The 19,693-nt window shown below is 39.3% G+C and overlaps 1 protein-coding gene across 1 annotated transcript; it reads left to right on the forward strand.

Moving 5' to 3' along the window:
• The first annotated feature begins 3,679 nt into the window (after positions 1-3,679).
• Positions 3,680-4,615, forward strand: LOC100766514 (olfactory receptor 10). The gene has a single exon (XM_027426229.1). The coding sequence runs from the start codon at positions 3,680-3,682 to the stop codon at positions 4,613-4,615; it is 936 nt and encodes a 311-aa protein (XP_027282030.1).
• Positions 4,616-19,693: the final 15,078 nt, after the last annotated feature.

Below are 19,693 nucleotides of genomic sequence, written 5' to 3' on the forward strand. Positions count from 1 at the left end.
AATACCTTCCTGGAGACATTGTTCCAGCTAGGGCACTGGTGATGACTTCCAGGACAGTTAGACTCAGTGAAAAAACTAATGTGTTAATTTACCAGAACTTATTGTATGGAGCATAGGTGAAGGTTCTGTTGGTTATTGACATCTTTTTCTGCTTTTGTATATTGTATTCAGATTTTAAACTATAATAAATGTCCACCTATAAAGGAAAGTTACTTTTATCCACACCCTGCTAATATCATTTATTAAAGTGCATTCATAGTTAATTCTCAACATTGCTAGAAGACATGGATTTTAATGAGATTGGGAAGAAGAGTCAAATATTTCACTTGAGTTATTTAAGAGCTACTACATGCCATAAGTGAAATTTGCATTAATTTAATGCCTCTTATATACTGTAAGAAAAGACATTACCTTTTTATCTGTGTTCCTAAGTGCCTAGGAGCATCTCAGCTTGGAGAGGACAAGGAAGTTTAAAATAATTTAGTGAGTTCATTTTAAGCATCATAGATGGGGCAGAGACAGGTAAAAGCCTTGTGTTACTAATTAAGAAGCAGTCTGATGTTTAGCATGCACTAGAATAACATGAACCTGCTCCTCTTTCTTGACAACAAAAAATGTATGATGCAGTAAACAATGTAGTGCTATGTCATAGCCAGTCCATGCCTACAAGTGATCAAACTGAATGCAACCCATGAAAATGCAATTTAATACAAAACAGTAGTGTTCCTGTATTTTCCTGAATGTGTTTTTATAGTTTATACCAGTCTTTATTGTCCTCCAGCAAGGGATTGAATTGTTATTAAAAGGATTTTTGTGAATTTCCTGAGATGAACCAGGTGGCCTAGAGCTGCATGACAATTACAGCAACATAAGCATGAGAAGACTTGTAGCTGAGTGTATTCCATACAGCTTCGTTTAAAGGATTCCATAAAACTGGTTTCATCAAAAATGCAATAAAAAAGTGCACAAAGGTTTTGTTACTTTTGTATGTAACTTTATGAATAAAATGAAAGTGCTAAACTTAGCAGTTTAACACAACTCTCCCAGGAGACCTCTCTGAGCCAATTAAATGCCTGATTTAATCATATTATTTAGCAAAATTGTCATTAATCTTTACTTTGCTGCCTATCTTCTTTGAGTGAATATTAGCTTTTACAAGGAAGGTTTCCTTGTGCATACACAATATGAGCCCAGGAAGTTGAGTACATTATACCCCCTTAAAATGAATCAAGTCAGTAAATATATTAAGTTATATTTAAAATATATGGACAATTTTAATTAAAAAAAGAATCAGTCTGAAAGTACACACAGATACCATAGGGAAAAATGGCTTGAGAAGAGAAGATACCTCTTTCTGAGACATTCAGAGTTGGGATGAAATTGGGCGCATCCATGTTCCAGGCATGGTGATACATGGGAAGCCATATATTTATCACAAGCTGATATGGACTGCAGAATTATGCAGTGAGATCAGTGAATACTTCAGGGGTCAATCCATCAAAGATGCATATCTCTTGAAGTATAAGACCTCATTTGGCAAGATGATGAGGAGCATTTGCCACCAGCATCGCACATTTGATGGAGATACCTTATCTGCAAGGCGATAAGGAATATTGTCTTCTAAATCTGTTAGCTGTCCCCATTGCAGATTTCTTATGTGAAGAGCCATTTCCCTCATATTACAGCTTGGGGATTTCTCCCACAGCACTACAATGTGGGAATCATTTACTGGTCACATTTTCCCCTATGCATTGTTATATTGGATGACTCCCTCCAACAATGCATGATTCTGGGAAGAAAGTAATCACACTCAATACCCTTACTCTTTCTACCAGGTCTTTGTATAAACTGCAGTTATCTTCCTTGGCAGACACTTGGTCAGTGTTTGTGCCCAGACAAAGAGACCTCAACTGAGACACTCACAGATGCCCAAAGACTAGAATTATAGCATGCCTGAAGTTGTTGAGCCATAGCTCTCAGAGAGCTGGAGAACAAGAGTGTCCTAGATTCTCTCTGCCAGAATATAGGACAGTGCTGTCCCAAGCTAAACTCACATTAACCTTAAGGCATGCCTATTCTTTGTTTGCCAGTGTTAACTAAACACCTATGTCTCCAGCCTACCTCTGTACCCCCTGCTCTCTGGTCACGATCTCACTTCTGTAACCTTGGACCCTTATGATGCCATGACAGTGATTCTGCCTTTATTGCTTAGCCTGGGAATGTGCTTCTGACCAACGAAAGAGATAACTCTGTAACTATTATCTCCTGCCTCAAGCCTCTGTGGGGAGAGAGATTTTTGGAGAGAGGAGACTAGAAAGGTAGTAGCTGGAGGAAGAATCTGGTAGAAGTTAGCAGAAATGTAAAAGGATAAGAATGTAGGAAAAATAAATACTTAGGAAAAATGACGAGGAGGAGGAATGAAACAGAATTAGAATTAGAATTAGAATTGAGACCTAGAATTAGAGCTAAGAAATTGTAGCCAATCTGGACAAAAGAATTAGATCAGACAAAAGATAAAAAGAGAACAATAAGAGCACATGTATAGAAAGAAAGTGTTGTGAGAAGATTCTTTTTCTATTTCCCTCAAACTTAGATCCAACACTTATTGTCGTGTTTCTTTTTGATCCCTAATCAAAGACTTTTAAAGTAGTACCTTGAAAGCTTCACTAACAAACCATAATGTTTCCCTACAGAGACAGATGGATACTCCTCTCAGTCTGACAGAGGACTGCTGCCATGACTGAGTCTTCTGTGAGTGCTGCATGGATCATGTACGTACAATCAACAAAGAGAAGCAAATAAGCATTGGGCAGAGCAGATTTGTGATTTTAACCTGGTTAATTCTAGATCTTTAACTACTTGCAGAATTCTGGCTCATAAACCCAAAAGAGGAACAAATGAGAATGACACTGAAGCTATCTTTTTGTGAAGTTCATGTTATCCATATATTGATTTTAGTTTTCTTAGGTGCTGGGGGTTGGATAAAGGACCTTACACATACTACACAACTTCTTTATCAGCCATCTGCACCACAAACCCTATATTAAATTTTTAGCAATTTATTTTTATTAATTCTTTGAGAATTTCATACACTGTACTCTCAACATATTCACACTTCCCGTTAAACTACCCATAACCACATTCTCTACATTCCATCCAACTTTGAGATTTCCTTTTCTTTTTTTTCTTTCCCCCATCCAGTCCAGTTTGTGTTGCTCAAGTCTTGTGAATGAGGCCTGCCTTGGTGTGTGGTCAGCCTATCTGGGGTCACATCATTAAATGAAACTGATTCTACATCTCCCAACAGCTATCAAAGGCCAACATCAGATTTTTAATGCAGTTTCCATGTTGTTGCATTTGAATTTGCATCTCAGTGCTGACAGAGAAGAAATATATAATTTCTACCTTTAGACAAAGAAACACTGGATCCAAAGACTAAGTTGTCTGGAAAAATTCAGACAGCAAGATTGAAGTTCTAACAAGGGCCACAACACTTTAATCCAGAGATTTCCTATATGAAAAACAGAATAGAAAGAAGACCAGACCAATGGGATGGAATAGCAAACTAGATGACAAGCATTATTTTTGAGTATTTGTAGAATACTAATAATAGTGTTTTAAAGCATACTCCTTATAGAAATCCATAGGTGAGTTTTAGTATTTGTGCAAGTGAAATGCTATGGGAAATTTCAACAGCACTTCACAAGAGAGTTTCATTTTGGTGGGTTTCTCAGATTGGCCTCAACTACAGGTCTTTCTTTTTGTCATTATTTTGATTTTCTACTCCCTCACTATCTTTGGCAATACAGCCATCATCGCTCTTGCAAGACTGGATCTTCGACTGCATAAACCCATGTACTTCTTCCTTTCCAATCTCTCCTTCCTGGACCTCTGCTACACCACCAGCACTGTGCCCCAGCTCCTGATCAATCTTCATGGACTTGACAGGACCATCAGCTATGGAGGGTGTGTGGCCCAGCTATACATATTTCTTGCCCTGGCCTCCACAGAATGTTTGATTTTAGTGGCGATGGCCTTCGACCGCTATGCTGCTGTGTGTAATCCACTCCACTATACCACCATTATGCACCCCCTTCTCTGCAGGGCATTGGCCATCTCCTCCTGGATAGGAGGCCTTGTGAACTCTCTTATTCAGACAGGACTTGTGTTGGCCATGCGACTCTGTGGTCATCAAATCAATCACTTCTTTTGTGAAATGCCCATATTCCTGAAATTGGCCTGTGAGGACACAAAAGGAACAGAAGCTAAGATGTTTGTAGCTCGAACAATAGTCTTAGTGTGCCCTGCAGTTCTGATTCTAGGCTCCTATGCTCACATTGCTCAGGCTGTTCTAAAAGTCAAGTCAATGGCTGGACGAAGAAAGGCTTTTGGGACATGTGGGTCCCACCTCATGGTGGTGTCTCTCTTTTATGGCTCAGGTATTTATACCTATCTTCAACCAGTCCACAGATATTCTGAAAGCAAGGGAAAGTTTGTTGCCCTTTTTTATACTATTGTTACCCCCATGTTCAATCCTCTGATATATACCCTGAGGAACAAAGATGTAAAGGGTGCTCTGTGGAAGGTACTAGGGAGAGGCAAAGACTCGGGGTAAGAGGTGAGGAGAAAAGCTAGTAAAATTTTTGTGGCATCTCTCATATATAGAATCCTATCTTGATCTTTCATTGGCCACAGAAAACAGTCCAGTAGTTTTCAAGATTTTAAGGCCTTCCTTTTAAGTACTTTATAAGAGGCTATCTGTTGTGTTGCTTTGCAGGTCAGTATCTGTGGTCTTCATGCAAAAGAGAGTATGATGTTATTTATATCACAATTTCCCACAAGAATTTACTTGGACAGTATATTCTGGCCACACTGTAAGGTAATAATAGGCTATATATATTTGGGGCAGTCATGGGAGAGATAAATAATGTGAAATTTCTTTTTATCAAGTCAGTGATTCCCATCACAGATGATACTGGGCCTAACTATATAAGTATTTAGTTTACCACCTACTTTTTAAGTAATTGTGGTTCTAGTCACACCCTCCCAAAATCTTTTTTAACTTTCTTTTTGATTATTACTTGTTTTTTTCACATCATACATCTTGATCTTATTCATCTCCCTTCCCTGCATATCTGTCCCCTGCCTTTTCAGCACTGCCCCCAATAAAAATTTAAGAGAAAAAAGAAAAGAAAAATGGGGGGAAACTCCTCATGGTAGCTGTAGTGTGACATATTGAGTCACACAGTAAACCCTTTTACCCATATATCTTTACTTGCAAGTGTTCGTTGCAAAGAGTCATTGGTGTTGTTCGAGGCCTCCGGTTTCTGCTATACTGTCAATGCTGGCCCCTCATTGGAACTCCTTGGGTTATCCTGCTCTTGCCCTGTGTTATGGAAATACTGAAGCTTTGGGTCTGCAGGACTGGTCCCTTTAAGTGCTCTAACATATCACAGATGCAGTGGATATTGAGGTGGCCCAACACATAACCCTGGTTCTGGGCCTGGGTAGTTGCAGGGTTGGTCAGCCCACCAGTTCTCCCTTGTCCTCACCACAAGGGAAAGGTCTCCTGAATTGCCCTGGCTGGTTCATCCATTGCAGCAATGAGCAAGGAGCAAGCCAGTTCTCCTGCTTTCAGGTCCTCAGGGTTAGTTCTCCCACACCTACACCTTCAGGGCCAGCTCTACCATGTTGCTCAGACAAGGCATAGGAACAACTCTCTGGAGTGCTTCAGCAGATAAGGGGCAGAGTTATCTCTCCTGCTCTAATGACCTCAGGGCCAGCTCTCCTACCTGCCTCAGGTGTTGATGGGCAGGTGGTGGGGGGGAACAGGTCGGGGACATCTCTCTCAGGTCCATGAGGCCACATGACAGGTGAGTAAGGGGACGGCTCTCCCATGCTAATAACGTCAGGGCTGGCTCACCCACTCCTCTTTCAACAGGATTGGCTCTATTGTGATGCCCAGGTGAGGTGCAGGGCCTGCTCTTCCTAGTGTTGCAGCTGTAGTGGGCAGGGACAACTCTCCTGCCCATATGACCTCAGGGCCTGTTCTCCCACCTGCCTCAAGTGTTGATGGGTGGAAGACAGCATCTCTCCCCCACTCATGCCATCACATGGCAGATGCCCTCCCAACATCTTAAGGCCCAATTTTCCTGACATCCACTACCCTTCTAGCTTTCTCATGGTTTCTGTTCCTGAGAAAATAAGGAGATCATGGTCTGAGACACTTCACTCAACATACAGAGTTTTAGATCTTATAGGTGTCCTCCTGAGGGATCCTTGACAGTCTTGTTCCAGTATCACAAATAGATTGAAGGCACTAATATAAAAATGAAAAAAATATTAAATTTTCAGAAGATCACATGGAGGATTATGTCATGGCTTTTATCTTGGAGATCGTTTTTGATTTTAGGTAATTTAACTAATGCATAGTAATAAATGTCATTGAGGAGGATGTGGCTTCCTGAGATCACCTCTTGGTTCTTCTGCGGGTTCTTTGTCTGGGTAGAGTATCCAAAGTCATACAAAGCTCGTTTCTAACTTTGTGTGCTTTTGGTTTTGAACCCACTTTATCCACTTAGCTGCCTTTATGGGCGTGTGTGCAGGATCATCTGTGAGAGCATGTGTGGGCTCTCCAGGAACATACCCTGCTCCACCAGCAATAGCGTACCCCCGCCCCCGCAGAAAATACTATTTCACGGCAGGTGTCGACTGTCTCTGGCTCTTAACAATCTTTCTACACCTTCCCTGTAATGATAACTGAGCTTTGTGGGGAGAGGGCTTAATATATATATGCCCCATTTAGAGCTCAGCACCCCACAGTCTCTTAGTCACTGCACACTGATTCTCTGTATTGGTTGTCATCTATTGCAAACAGGTTTTTTTAATTGAAAATACATTTATTTCATACAATGTATTCAGATTACTGTTTCCTTTCCTGAAACTCCTCCCAGGACCTCCCCACCCACCCAAATCCACACCCTTTATTATTTAGAAAACTAAACAAACCAGATGGGAACAAAACAAACAGAAAAAAAAGCACAAGAAACACAGATACAGAGACACACATACTTGTCTACAGGAAAAATTCTGTGAAAATACAAAATTGGAAACCACAATATGCAAGCAAATGCCTGGTAAGGTTTTTGTAAAGCCCAAAGCATTATAAGACAAAATACCACTGAGTTCACCTTGTTTTGGCCATCTACTGCTGGGCTTGGAGCCTATCCTTAATGGGGTTTATATACCCAGTGAAACTCATTGGAGAAAACTAACTTTTCCTATACTGTAAGAGTTAGTGAATTGTTTAGTTACTACACAATCCAAAACAAGGCAGAGTAGAAAGCCTTCCTATCTAAGCAAAAATTCCTATTTGTACTTTCGGAGTTGAGTCACCTGAGTGATCACAATGGTCATCCGTAGGCTTAAAGGGTCGTCATTGGGAAACCTCCAGAACCCTTAGACTCCAAGGGCAGCTGTTACTAGACCTGAAGACCTGTCTTCCCTTTAGAGGGAGTGACTTTTCCACTTTTGTGGTTTTCCTCTTTACAGGGACAGTAAAGTCTTGGTTGCTTCGAACCTGTTGAAGGCAGTTTTCTCAGTGCCCTGTTTTTCCACAATATGAGACTCCTTAGAATCTTTTTTTGCCTGAATCTGTATTACCAAAGAAAATACTGATTTACAGGCTTATTGTGGATAAAATTGGATAAAATAAGAAATTGTGATGTATAAAATATTGGCTGTCACATACATAAAACCTCAAGCTTTTATCAAGGAAACAAATGTTTAGCTATATGATTTTCACACATAGGGGAGAATGATACTGTAGTCTGAGGAGTCCATTGAGGGAAATGAATTCAGGTGTGTAGTAAAATTCCAAAGGACATGTGGAATTTGGTCAGACTGATGACAGGACTTGGCACAAGCAGAGGAAATAAGAGGAATCTCATTATGTAGTGTCAGGAGTAAGTATTGTAAGTTTGGGTAAGTTGTGAAGATGCTGAATAGATCTGTTTGGTTTGGTCACAGCTTAGAGATTAGATGGAATTGAAGGTTGTAGGGCAGGCCTTTGAAAGTCTGAACATTTTTTTGTCAGGAGAAATAGATAATGGCCCCAGGACAGAACTGAGTGAGGTGTTCACACTCTGAGTGTCTGAGATTTCTAAATATCCCTAAAGTCCTGTGGTAGTTCAGTAAAGCATAGGCCCTACTATGTCTCGGTTGGTTAAGATACGCATTAACTTCACAGTGGTGGTGCCTCTACCTTTTAGGCTATGAGGCTCAATTACCTCTCTTCCAGTCAGAACTATGTATAATCATGACTTCTCCAGGATGGGGGAGCCATGTCCTAAGACAGCTATACCTCATAAAATGGACCATACCTTAAAGAAACAAGCCTATCTTGAACCTCTCTAGATACAATCTCAGATGTGTCTCACAAGTCAACAGAATCAAGGGTAGTGAATGAACTGGTCTTTCCTGGAGCGCTGGGTAAGTAACAATTGAGTGAGAGGCTCAGGATTCACAGTCTAAAATAAAAAAAAAAAACAACAATATTCCACTAGGCAGTTGGCACTCCCTTCCAATCTGCTGGTGGCATGGTTTGAGCACATAGAAATGTTAAATTTATGAAAAAGCATATTTTATTGGCATCTATCCTCTCACCTGAACATGCAAAAGACACTAAAATTTCAAATTTCACAACTAGAAGCATAGATAGTGAGAAGGAACTCTTCCTTAGACAGAGACATAAAATAAGCAATTTGTCAATTTAGTCTTTCATGTTAAAAAAAAATGGCAGCTGGACTCAAACCATGATTGTGCAGCACTATGCCGACAAAGTCATCATGTTGTTTGGAGGATTTATCAGTATTGAAAATTACTCTATAAAGCCTGTGGGATAATGGGATGCTGTGGGGTTCTGATATGAAAAGATACTCTCCAGATCACAACGCTATTGTGCCTGTAGATGAACATGGAGGGCAGGAGGCTGCCTTGGGGCCAGGTTTGATAGTGAGTTCATATACCAGACACTGATGAGAAAGTTTCCTGTGTGGAACAATGGGAAGAAGTGAATTTACATTAGATTTTTAAAATCCACAGTTCACAGTGAAGACAGCTAGGAATGAATTCTTGTGAAATCCCTAACTCTTCCCAGACAGAAGATTAGATGTAATGGTATGAATAGGGTTACACTGCAGTCTGACAATATGAAATTAGTGGACTAGCATGAAAGATGAGATAACACATGCTGTTGGGAAAAATTTCATACATGAGTCCTGACCAAGAAATTAATTATTGAGATTATGCACAGATTACACTGGCCCATGCACACACTCAAGGCACACAAACACACAGAAAGCTGACCTCAGACAATCATTGACTTTTCTATAGCCAAAAACAAAATACAAAAATGTCAAAAGTGCTTTGTGTGGCCCAAAGGTCTGGTACAAGATATAAACTTTTACATAGAACCTATGTCCAGTAACTGATAGAAGCAGATGCAGCAACCCACAGCCAAGCAGTGGGCCTAGCTCCTGGAGTTCAGTTGAAGAGAGGGTGGAGGGATCATATGAACAAAGGTGGTCAAGAGCATGATGGGGAAAACTGCAGAGACAGCTGACCTGAGTTAGTGGGAGCTCATGTACTATGGACTGACAGCTGGGTAACCTGCATGGGACCAAACAAGGTCTTCTGAATGTGGGTGACAGTTATGTGGCTTTATCTGTTGTGGAGGGGGACTGGCAGTGGCACAGGACCTATCTCAGGTGCATGAACAGCTTTTTGGAGCCCATTCCCTAAGGTGGGATACCTTGCTCAGTCTTGATACAGGAGAAGAGCAAGCCTCAACTTGGTATGCCAGACTTTGTTGACTCCACAAGGAAGGCTTTACCCCCTCTGAGGAGTGGATGGAGGGTGAAAAGTGAAGGGGAGGAGGGGGGACTGGGGTTGGTATGTAAAATAAAAAATAAATATAAAAAAACAAGAAATAAACTTTTAAAATACACCCAAAACAAATATATCAAAGCTAGGAATATCAACAGCTCAGTCCATCATCCAATGACCACAGGGAACTTTTTACAACATTCTGATCAAATCCTCACCTTTGAGTGAGCAGGCATCTTTCCAGGCACAGGAGAATCACTTCCTTTCACAGCAGTGTATGTTTAGATCACTTCATTCTTTGCTCAGTTCTGCACATAATAAACCACAATCTCCGTTGTTGGAAATGTCACCAGTCGGTCTAAGTTTGGACCTTTTAAGAACAAAAAGAATTGGTTGTGTTTTCTATGTAGAAGGTTTTAAACAATTTGCACTTATTTTCCAATCTAAAAAAATCCATGAAGTGCAAGAAAAGACAAACCAAAAAATTCAAGAAATAAACAAAGCTCTTAAAGACTCTAAAGAAAGCCAAGAAAAAAAAAAACAACCAAACAAGTGAAGGAAACAATTCAAACAGTTCACGGTTTGAAAGCAGAATTAGAGACAATAAGGAAAACATAGAATGAGGGGATGCTGGAAATAGAAAAGCTGGGTAAATGATCAGGAACCACTTATGTAAGTATAACCAATAGAATACTAGAGATGGAAGAGAGAATCTCAGGTGTTGAAGACTCACTACAGGATATACAGTCATTGACCAAAGAAAATCTCAAGTCCAACAAACACCTAACACAAAATATCCAGGAAATGTAGGACACTGTGAAAAGACCAAACCTAAGAATAACAGGGATAGAAAAAGGTGAAAAATTTCAGCTCAAAGGTACAGAAAACATATTCAACAAAATCACAGAAGAAAACTTCCCCAACCTAAAGAAGGATATGCCTATGAAAGTACAAGAAGCAAACATTAAATAGATTGGACCACAGAAAGGAGTCCCCTCACCACATAATAATCAAAACACCAAACTTACAGAATAAAGAAAAATATTAAGAACAGCAAAAGAAAAAGGCCAAGTAACATATAAAGGCAGACCTATCCAAATTACACAAAACTTCTCAAAAGAAACTTTGAAAGCCAGAAGATCCTGCATAGATGTTCTACAAACTCTAAGGGAACATGGATGCAAGCCCAGACTACTGTATCCAGCAAAGCTTTCAATAACTATAGATGGAGAAAACAAGATATTCCATAACAAAACCAGATTTAAGCAATACATGTTCACAAATCCAGCCCTACAGAAATTACTGGAAGGAAAACTCCAACCCAATAAAGATGGCTCAAAAACCATAGGCAATAGATAATCCCACTTTACCAAACACCAAAAGAAAAAGGGGGAGGAAATCTACACATAATAACACCACCAACAACAAATCCAAAATAAACAAGAATTAACAATCAATGGTCATTAATATCCCTTAATGTCAATGATCTTAATTTGCCTATAAAAAGATACAGGCTAACAGAATGGATATGAAGACAGAATCCATCCTTCTACTGCATACAAAAAACACATCTCAATGTCAAAAACAGACATTCCCTCAGAGTAAAGGGTTGGGAAAAGACTTTCCAATCAAATGGACATAAAAAACAAGCTGGTGTAGCAAACTTAATATCTAATAAATTAGACTTCAAACTAAAATCAATCAAAAGAGATAAAGAAGGGCATTTCATACTCATCACAGGAAAAGTCCATCAAGATGAAGTCTCAATCCTGAACATCTATGCCCCAAATACAAAGGTACCTACATTCATAAAAGAAATATTACTAAATCTCAAATCACATATAAAACCACACACACTTATAGTAGCAAACTTCAACACCCTACTCTCACCAAGATAGAACCACCAGACAGAAACTTAACAAAGAAACAAAAGGACTAACAGAATTTATGACCCAATTACATTTGACACATATCTATAGAACATTCCATCAAAACACAAAAGAATATCAGCGCCACATGGAACCTTCTCTAAAATTGACCATATACTCGGCAACATAGCAAACCTACACAGATGCAAAAAATTGGAATAACCCCCTGTATCTTATCAGACCACCATGCTTTAAAGTTAGAATTCAATAACAACACAAATTGCAGAAACTGTACAAACTCATGGAAATTGAATAATGCACAATTGCACCATTCCTGGGTCAAGGAAGAAATAAAAAAAGAAATTAAGGACTTCCTAGAATTTAATGAGAATGAAGACACAACATACCAAAACGTATGGTCACTTTGAAAGTAGGGCTAAGAAGAAAGTTCATAGCACTAAGTGCTCACATGAAGAAACTGGAGAATAGTCACACTAGAGAATTAACAGCGCAACTCAAAGCTCTAGAACATCAGGAAGCAAACTCACCCTGAAGGAGTAGACACCAGGAAATAATCAAACTGAGGGCTGAAATCAATAAAATAGAAACTAGGAAAACACTGCAAACACTCAATGAAACAAAGAGTTGGTTCTTCAAGAAAGTCAACAGGATAGACAAACCTTTATCCAAACTAACCAAAAGGCAGAGAGTGCATGCTAATTAAGAAAAACAGAAATGAAAAGGGGGATATAACAACAGACACTGAGGAAATCCAGAGAATCATCAGGTTGTACTTTGAAAACGAGTACTCCACAAAATTCGAAAATCTAAAGGAAATGGACAATTTTTCTGGATAGATATCACTTACCAAAATTAAATCAAGAACAGATAAGCGATTTAAACAGAACTATAACCACTAATGAAATGGAAGCATTCATCAAAAGGCTACCAACCAAAAACAGCCCAGAGCCAGATGGTTTCAGTGCAGAATTCTACCAGAAATTCAGAGAGCTAATACCAGTACTCCTCAAATTGTTCCACACAATGGACATTGCCAAACTCTTTCTATGAGGCTATAATCACCTTGGTACCCAAGCCACACAAAGACACAACTAAGAAAGAGAATTACAGACCAATATCCCTCATGAACATCGATGCAAAAATATTCAACAAAATACTTGCAAATCAATCCAAAAACACATCAGATAAATCATCCACCATGATCAAGTTGGCTTTATCCCAGGAATGCAGGGATAGTTCAACATACAAAAATCTATCAATGTAATCCACTATATAAACAAACTGAAAAAGAAAAGCCACATGATCATCTTGCTAGATGCTGAAAAAGCCTGACAAAATCTGACATCCCTTCATGGTAAAGGTCTTGGAGAGATCAGGAATACAGGAACATACCTAAACATGATAAAAGCAATATATAGCAAACCAACAGCCAACATGAAAATAAATGGAAAGAAACTTAGCGCGATTCCTCTAACATCAGGAACAAGACAAAGCTGCCCACTCTCTCCATATCACTTCAATATTGTACTTGAAGTTCTAGCTAGAGAAATAAGACAACAAAAGGAGATCAAGGGGATACAAATTGGAAAGGAAGAAGTCAAACTTTCACTATGTGCAGATGATATGATAGTTTACATAAGTGAACTGAAAAACTATAACAGGGGACTACTACAGCTAATAAACTGAAGCAGACACTTCAGCAGAGTGGCAGGATACAAGGTTAACTGAAAAAAAATCAGTAGCCCTAACACATACAGATGATAAATGTGCTGAGAAAGAAGTCAGAGAAACATCACCCTTTACAATAGCATCTAACAACATAAAATATCTTGGGGTAACACTAACCAAAAATGTGAAAGATCTGTATACTAAGAACTTTGAGTCTTTAAAGAAAGAAATTAAAAAAGATACCACAAAATGGAAAGATCTTCCATGCTCTTGGATAGGTAGGATCAACATAGTAAAAATGGCAATCTTGCCAAAAGCAATCTACAGATTAAATGCAATCCCCATCAAAAATCCCAACACAATTCTTCAAAGAACTTGAAAGTACTCAACTTCATATGGAAAAACAAAAAACCCAGGATAGCCAAAACAACCCTGTACAATAAAGGAACTTCCCAGACTTCAAGCTCTATTATAGAGCCATAGTCCTGAAAACAGCTTGGTATTGGCACAAAAATAGACAGGTTGACCAATGGAATCGAATAGAAAATCGTGATATTAACACACACACCTGATTTTTGACAAAGAAGCTAAAGTTATACAATGGAAAAAAGAAAGCATCTTCAACAAATGATGTTGGCATAACTGGATTCAGACATGTAGAAGATTGCAGATAGTTCCATATCTATCACCATGTACAAAACTTAAGTCAAAATGTATCAAAGACCTCAACATAAATTCAGCCAGATTGAACCTCCTAGAAGAGAAGGTGGTACTCAGGAACAAATCCGTACAGGAGACTGCTTTCTGAACATAACACCAGTAGCACAAACACTGATATCTACCATTAATAAATGGAACCTCCTGAAACTGAGAAGCTTCTGTAAGGCAAAGGACATAGTCAGCAAGACCAAATGCCAGCCCACAGAATGGGAAAAGATATTCACCAACCCCACATCTGACAGAGAGCTGATCATCAAAATATACAATGAACTCAAGAAGCTAGCCACCAAAAACCAAACAATGAAATTAAAAAGTGGGATGCAGAACTAAATAGAGAATTCTCAACAGAGAAATCCAAAATGGCTGAAAGCCACTTGAGAAAATGCTCAACAACCTTAGCCATCAGGGAAATTCAGCTCCAAACCACACTGAGATACCATCTTACTCCTGTCAGAATGGCTAAAATCAATAACACCAATGACAGTCTATGCTGTAGAGGATGTGGAGAAAAAGGAACACTCCTCCATTGCTGGTGGGAGTGCAAACTTGTGCAACCACTTTGGAAATCAGTATGGTAGTTTCTCCATACTGGAAAATGGGAATCAGTCTACCTCAAGATTCAGCAATTCCTCTCTTGGGCATATACTCAAAGAATGCACATTCATACAATAAGGACATATGTTCAACTATGTTCATAGCAGCATTATTTGTAATAGCCAGAACATGGAAGCAACCTAGATGCCCCTCAACTGAAGAATGAGAATAGAGAAAATGTGGTACAATTACACAATGGAGTACTACTCAGCAGAAAAAACCAATGGAATCTTGAAATTCACAGGCAAATGGATGAAACTAGAAGAAACCATCCTGAGCGAGGTAACCCAGTCACACAAAGATAAACATGGTGTGTACTCACTCATATATGATTTTTAGACATAGAGCAAGGGATTACCAGTCTACAATCCACACTTCCAGAGGAGCTAGGAAACAAGGAGGACCCCAAGAGAAGATTTCATAGTCCCTCAAAGAAGAGGGGGACAAGAACCCCTGAACAAAGTGGGAGCACAGGGGGTGGAAAGGAAGAGGTGGGAAGGGAAGAAGGGGAGTGGGGAGGAGAACAAGAGGACTGAGGGAGAAATAGAAAAGGGCAAGAAAGGAGATGCCTTGATGGAGGGAGACTGTACAGGTTTGGAGAGAGGTCTGGCACAGGGGAAATGTTAGGGGATTCACAGGGATGACCCCAACTAAGAATCCAGGCAGTGGTGGAGAAGATGCCATGGATGCCCTTCCCCTATAATGAGATTGATGTCTAACTTGGTTACCATTCCTAGAGCCTTCAACCTGTTTGAAGCAGAAACAGGCACCCACAGCTAAGCACTGAACCATACTCCTGGAATCCAGTTGTAGAGAGGGAGGAGGGATGAGAAAAGGAGGCAAGACTGTGCTGCACAAACCCTCAGAAACAGTTGACCTGACCTAGTGAGAGCATGGAGACCCTAGTTATAAAGCTGGGGAAACAACATTGGTCCAAACCAAGCCCTCAGAATGTGGGTGCCAGCTAGGAGGCCAAGATAGTCTATGGGACCTCTAACAGTGGAGCCAGTCTTTATCCCTAGAGCACAAATGGACTCTGGGAGCTCATTCCCTATGGAGGGATACTATTGCAGCCCAGATACAGCAAGGAGGGTCTAGACCCTCCCCCAAATGATATGACACACTTTAGAGGTCCCTGGTGGAGGGCCTCACTATCCCTGGGGAGGAGTTGAGGGATGGGTTGGGGTGGTTGGTGGGGAACTTGGGAGGGTGGGAGGACAAGGGAATGGGGGATGGATATGTAAATATGAGTGGTAATTAAATAATTTAAATTTAAAATAAATAAATATCAGAGAGGCACCTACTTGGCCCTCTTTTTCCATACCCCGCCTGGGCGAGCTGATGAGCAGGCATCTGGTGTAAGCCTGGTCACTGTCTCTGTTTCGTAAGTACTTCCTTAGTAAACTATCTGTTGTCTATCTAAAAAAAAAGTTGACTATAAAAAATTGGATTATAAATAAAGGATCAGACATTTTTTAAAAAGATATGTGTACTAAAGGGCACACTGTGTGATTCACTGGCCACACTACAGCTTCCACCACAAGATTTTTTAAAATTGTTTTTGTTTGGTTGGTGGGTTGGTTTTCTTTTGTGGTTTGTTTTGTTTTGTTTTACTTTTAAATTTTGTTTCAGGGGGGTAGGTTGCAATATCAGAGGGCAGAAGGGAGGGGGCAGGGAGGTGAATAGGATCAGGATACATGATGTGAAATCCACAAAGAATCAGTAAAAAGTTAAAACAAAGAGGAATTCATCTCCTTAGATATACGTAAAAGATTATTTTAGACAATTACATTATTTATTTTAGATTAATTACATACAAGAAACTAGGATTGTAAAACTTAAGTAATTGGTGAAATATTACAGTTTATTGAAAAATGAAAATAATTAACTCCTTAAAATGCGTATAACTGTATTAACTCTTTGGTACATAAACTGGGATATATTGATGAAATATTGATTTTGAGTTTGTTGTTGATGAAACCAGACAATGGGAAAACATAATTGTGCTGGTTGTGGTGCCTGTTTTGTATTGTTTTGTTTTGTTTTTTGTCAACCTGACACAAGCTAGAGTCATCTAGGAAGAGAAAACATCACTTGAAGAATTGACTCCATCCTATTGGCCTGTAGGAAAGTCTTTGAGGCATTTCCTGGATTGGTGGTTGATGTAGGAGGGCCCAGCACTGTGGGCAGTACCCCCGCCCCAGACAGGTGGTCCTGAGTGAGGTAAAAAGCAAACTAAGCAAAACATGGGAAACAAGGCAGTAAGTGGCATCTTTCCGTTGCCTCTGCTTAGTTCTTGCCTTCAGGTTCCTGCCTTGAGTTCCTGTTCTGACTTCCCTCAGTGTTGAACTATACCTGCCAGTTGTAAGATGAAATAAACTCTTCTTCCTAAGATGCTTTTGACCAAAGTGCTTTACCATAGCCATAGGAAGTAACCTAGGATAATAGTGATACATTGTTTGTGTGTGAGAAAGACAGAAAACAAACTTCTATAAGAAACATTCAATTAGGTCAATGATGTATATTAACAAGACCTTGAGAAAATTTGAGGTGTGGTCAATACAGTACTCTTCAGATGAGACAGGGAATTTGGCCTGATTGGTCAAGGACATGAAATGAGATGAAAGTAAATGCAGTCTGAAGAATCTCAGATGGTAAATTCTCAAGGGCAGAAGGTCATTTTGTGGGGATATTAAATAGAATTTGATTTGGGCAGTGTGTCTGGAATATAGAGAACTGAAGACTGCATTTGACATCTTAGGGAGCCCATTCGTTAGCTGTAATTGCCACACTGGGACTCAGACATCTCCAAGGCCATCCTTGCCAAACAATTTTTCTTTGATGCTACTAAGGAGTCTTTGACAATTTCCCCAGGGCATGTGGGATACACTAAGCTAAGAGGAGGTTTGATAATATATCAGATCCTTCTGTGTCTCTCTGGTAAGGGGACTACAGGCTACATTGGGAAGGTGCTGCCAACCCCTAAGTTATGAGCAGCAGTGAGAAAACTCTTCCCTGGAAAAGGAGTCATGAATAATCATAAAAACAAGTAAGCTCTCCAGAGAAGAGTTCTCATCCAAGGGCAACATCCTACACAATATATCTATTCTACCTAGACCATCTCTACGTGCAGACGGGACACACATCACCTTTGAAACCAAGAAAATTGAAGATGGTGATGCAACAGTTTCTGTCCCTGGATCTCTGAGTGAGTACTGACTGTGTGAACTACAACAGCCTCACAATTTAAAACCAGAATCAAAAAAATATTCCATTATATTGTTAACACCAGATTTCACTCTGTTGGTTACCTGGTGGCTGGAGGATAGACATATGTCAAATTAAAACAAGAACATCCTATCACTAATCATCACCATTTAAGACCCATTCACCTATGACTCATTTGGCTAATCACATGCAAAAAAATTCTCAAACTTGGAAAATAAAGAATTAGGGGTATAGACAACAATTACTGAAGTGAAATCAAGGAAGACCTATTTGAAGATTAGTCAACAAGAAGGAGTTGATCTTAGAGTTGGCATTTTGTATCAGGAGTCACTGTTAAAGCAATCAACTCAAGTGGATATTGTCTACAAAACTGTGTGGACTCAATCCTTGGTTATCTGGTATTATACTGGATAATTTTGTAGTTACATTTGGGGTGTTTAATAAAATGGAGATAACCCTAAAACTTCTAGAATTGGAAGAGATGGTGTCTAATTCTTAGTGTGGAAGGTATATGGCCCAGACCAGAAAATAACAGTTAAAGAAAGGTAGATGGTAATGGGAGAGTAGGACAATTTGTGGCTAGAATGTTTGAAAGTAAGTTAACTTCTCAAACAGGAACAAAAGAGCCAAACATATAGGCATAACAGGTGGACATGAAATCAAATTAAAAGTTAAGAATACAAGGTTGAAAAATATAGGTGTGGAAAGAAATGTGTGACTTCATGCAGTGATGTAGAACGTCACTTCCTGATTTCATTCTCTTGTATTCTGAAAATGCCATATAATTAGTTGACAGCAAGTTTCTCATGGTGGCACAAGCCTATAATCTCAACTCTTGGGAAGAAAAGGAAGGAGAATATAAGGTCATGATCTGTTAGACTACACAGTGAGTGAAGATATTTTAAAGGGTAGTCTCACTGTGAAAGATGTTGTATAAACACTATTTCTGATGGCTGACCATATATGTGTGCACATGCTCAGACATAAACACATACTTTAACATGGATGACTACTGACTATTATGTATTTCAGAAAGCAAATACATAAATGTCAAGAAACCTTATGTGTGCCAAGGAGATTAGGAGTAGGGATTCAACTTTAACACACTTAAGATCAGAAACATAAGGAAAATCACAGCTGAACAGAAGGGTCCAAAGAATCTCAATTATTAAGTTAAAGCAGGGATATTTTGCTAACATTCCAAAATATTCAATGTTCAGATTTTGATATGGAAGCTTTGATTTTTAAAAATATCAAATTTTTCTAGGCAGTCTTTTTTATACTTCTTTACTTTAAAAATGTCTTCACATTAGCCAAACGTTAGTGGCCCAAGATTTTAATCCCAGCACTCTGGAGGCAGAGGCAGGCAGATCTCTGTGAGCTCAAGACCAGCCTGGTCTACAAGAGCTAGTTACAGGAGAGCCTCAAAAGCCAAAGAGAAACCCTGATTCACCCCCCCAAAAAAATGTCATCACATTGAGTCACAAAAAGTGTTAAGGTATAGCAGGATGATTTTTGAATAACCAGGGGGTGACTGAGATGAAAGCATTAATAATTAGGACCTTTTTCATTGGCAATGTCATTTCATTTTTTACTGGGTGAAATATGTGTATAATATAAAATGAAATGCAAATGGAAGTGTTACCCTACTTGGATACAGAATCCAGTAAAACTTGAAGGTAATTATGTTACGCTTTCTATGGAGGGTA

This window comes from Cricetulus griseus, chromosome 7 (genome assembly GCF_003668045.3).
Source record: "Cricetulus griseus strain 17A/GY chromosome 7, alternate assembly CriGri-PICRH-1.0, whole genome shotgun sequence".
Taxonomy (NCBI): domain Eukaryota; kingdom Metazoa; phylum Chordata; class Mammalia; order Rodentia; family Cricetidae; genus Cricetulus; species Cricetulus griseus.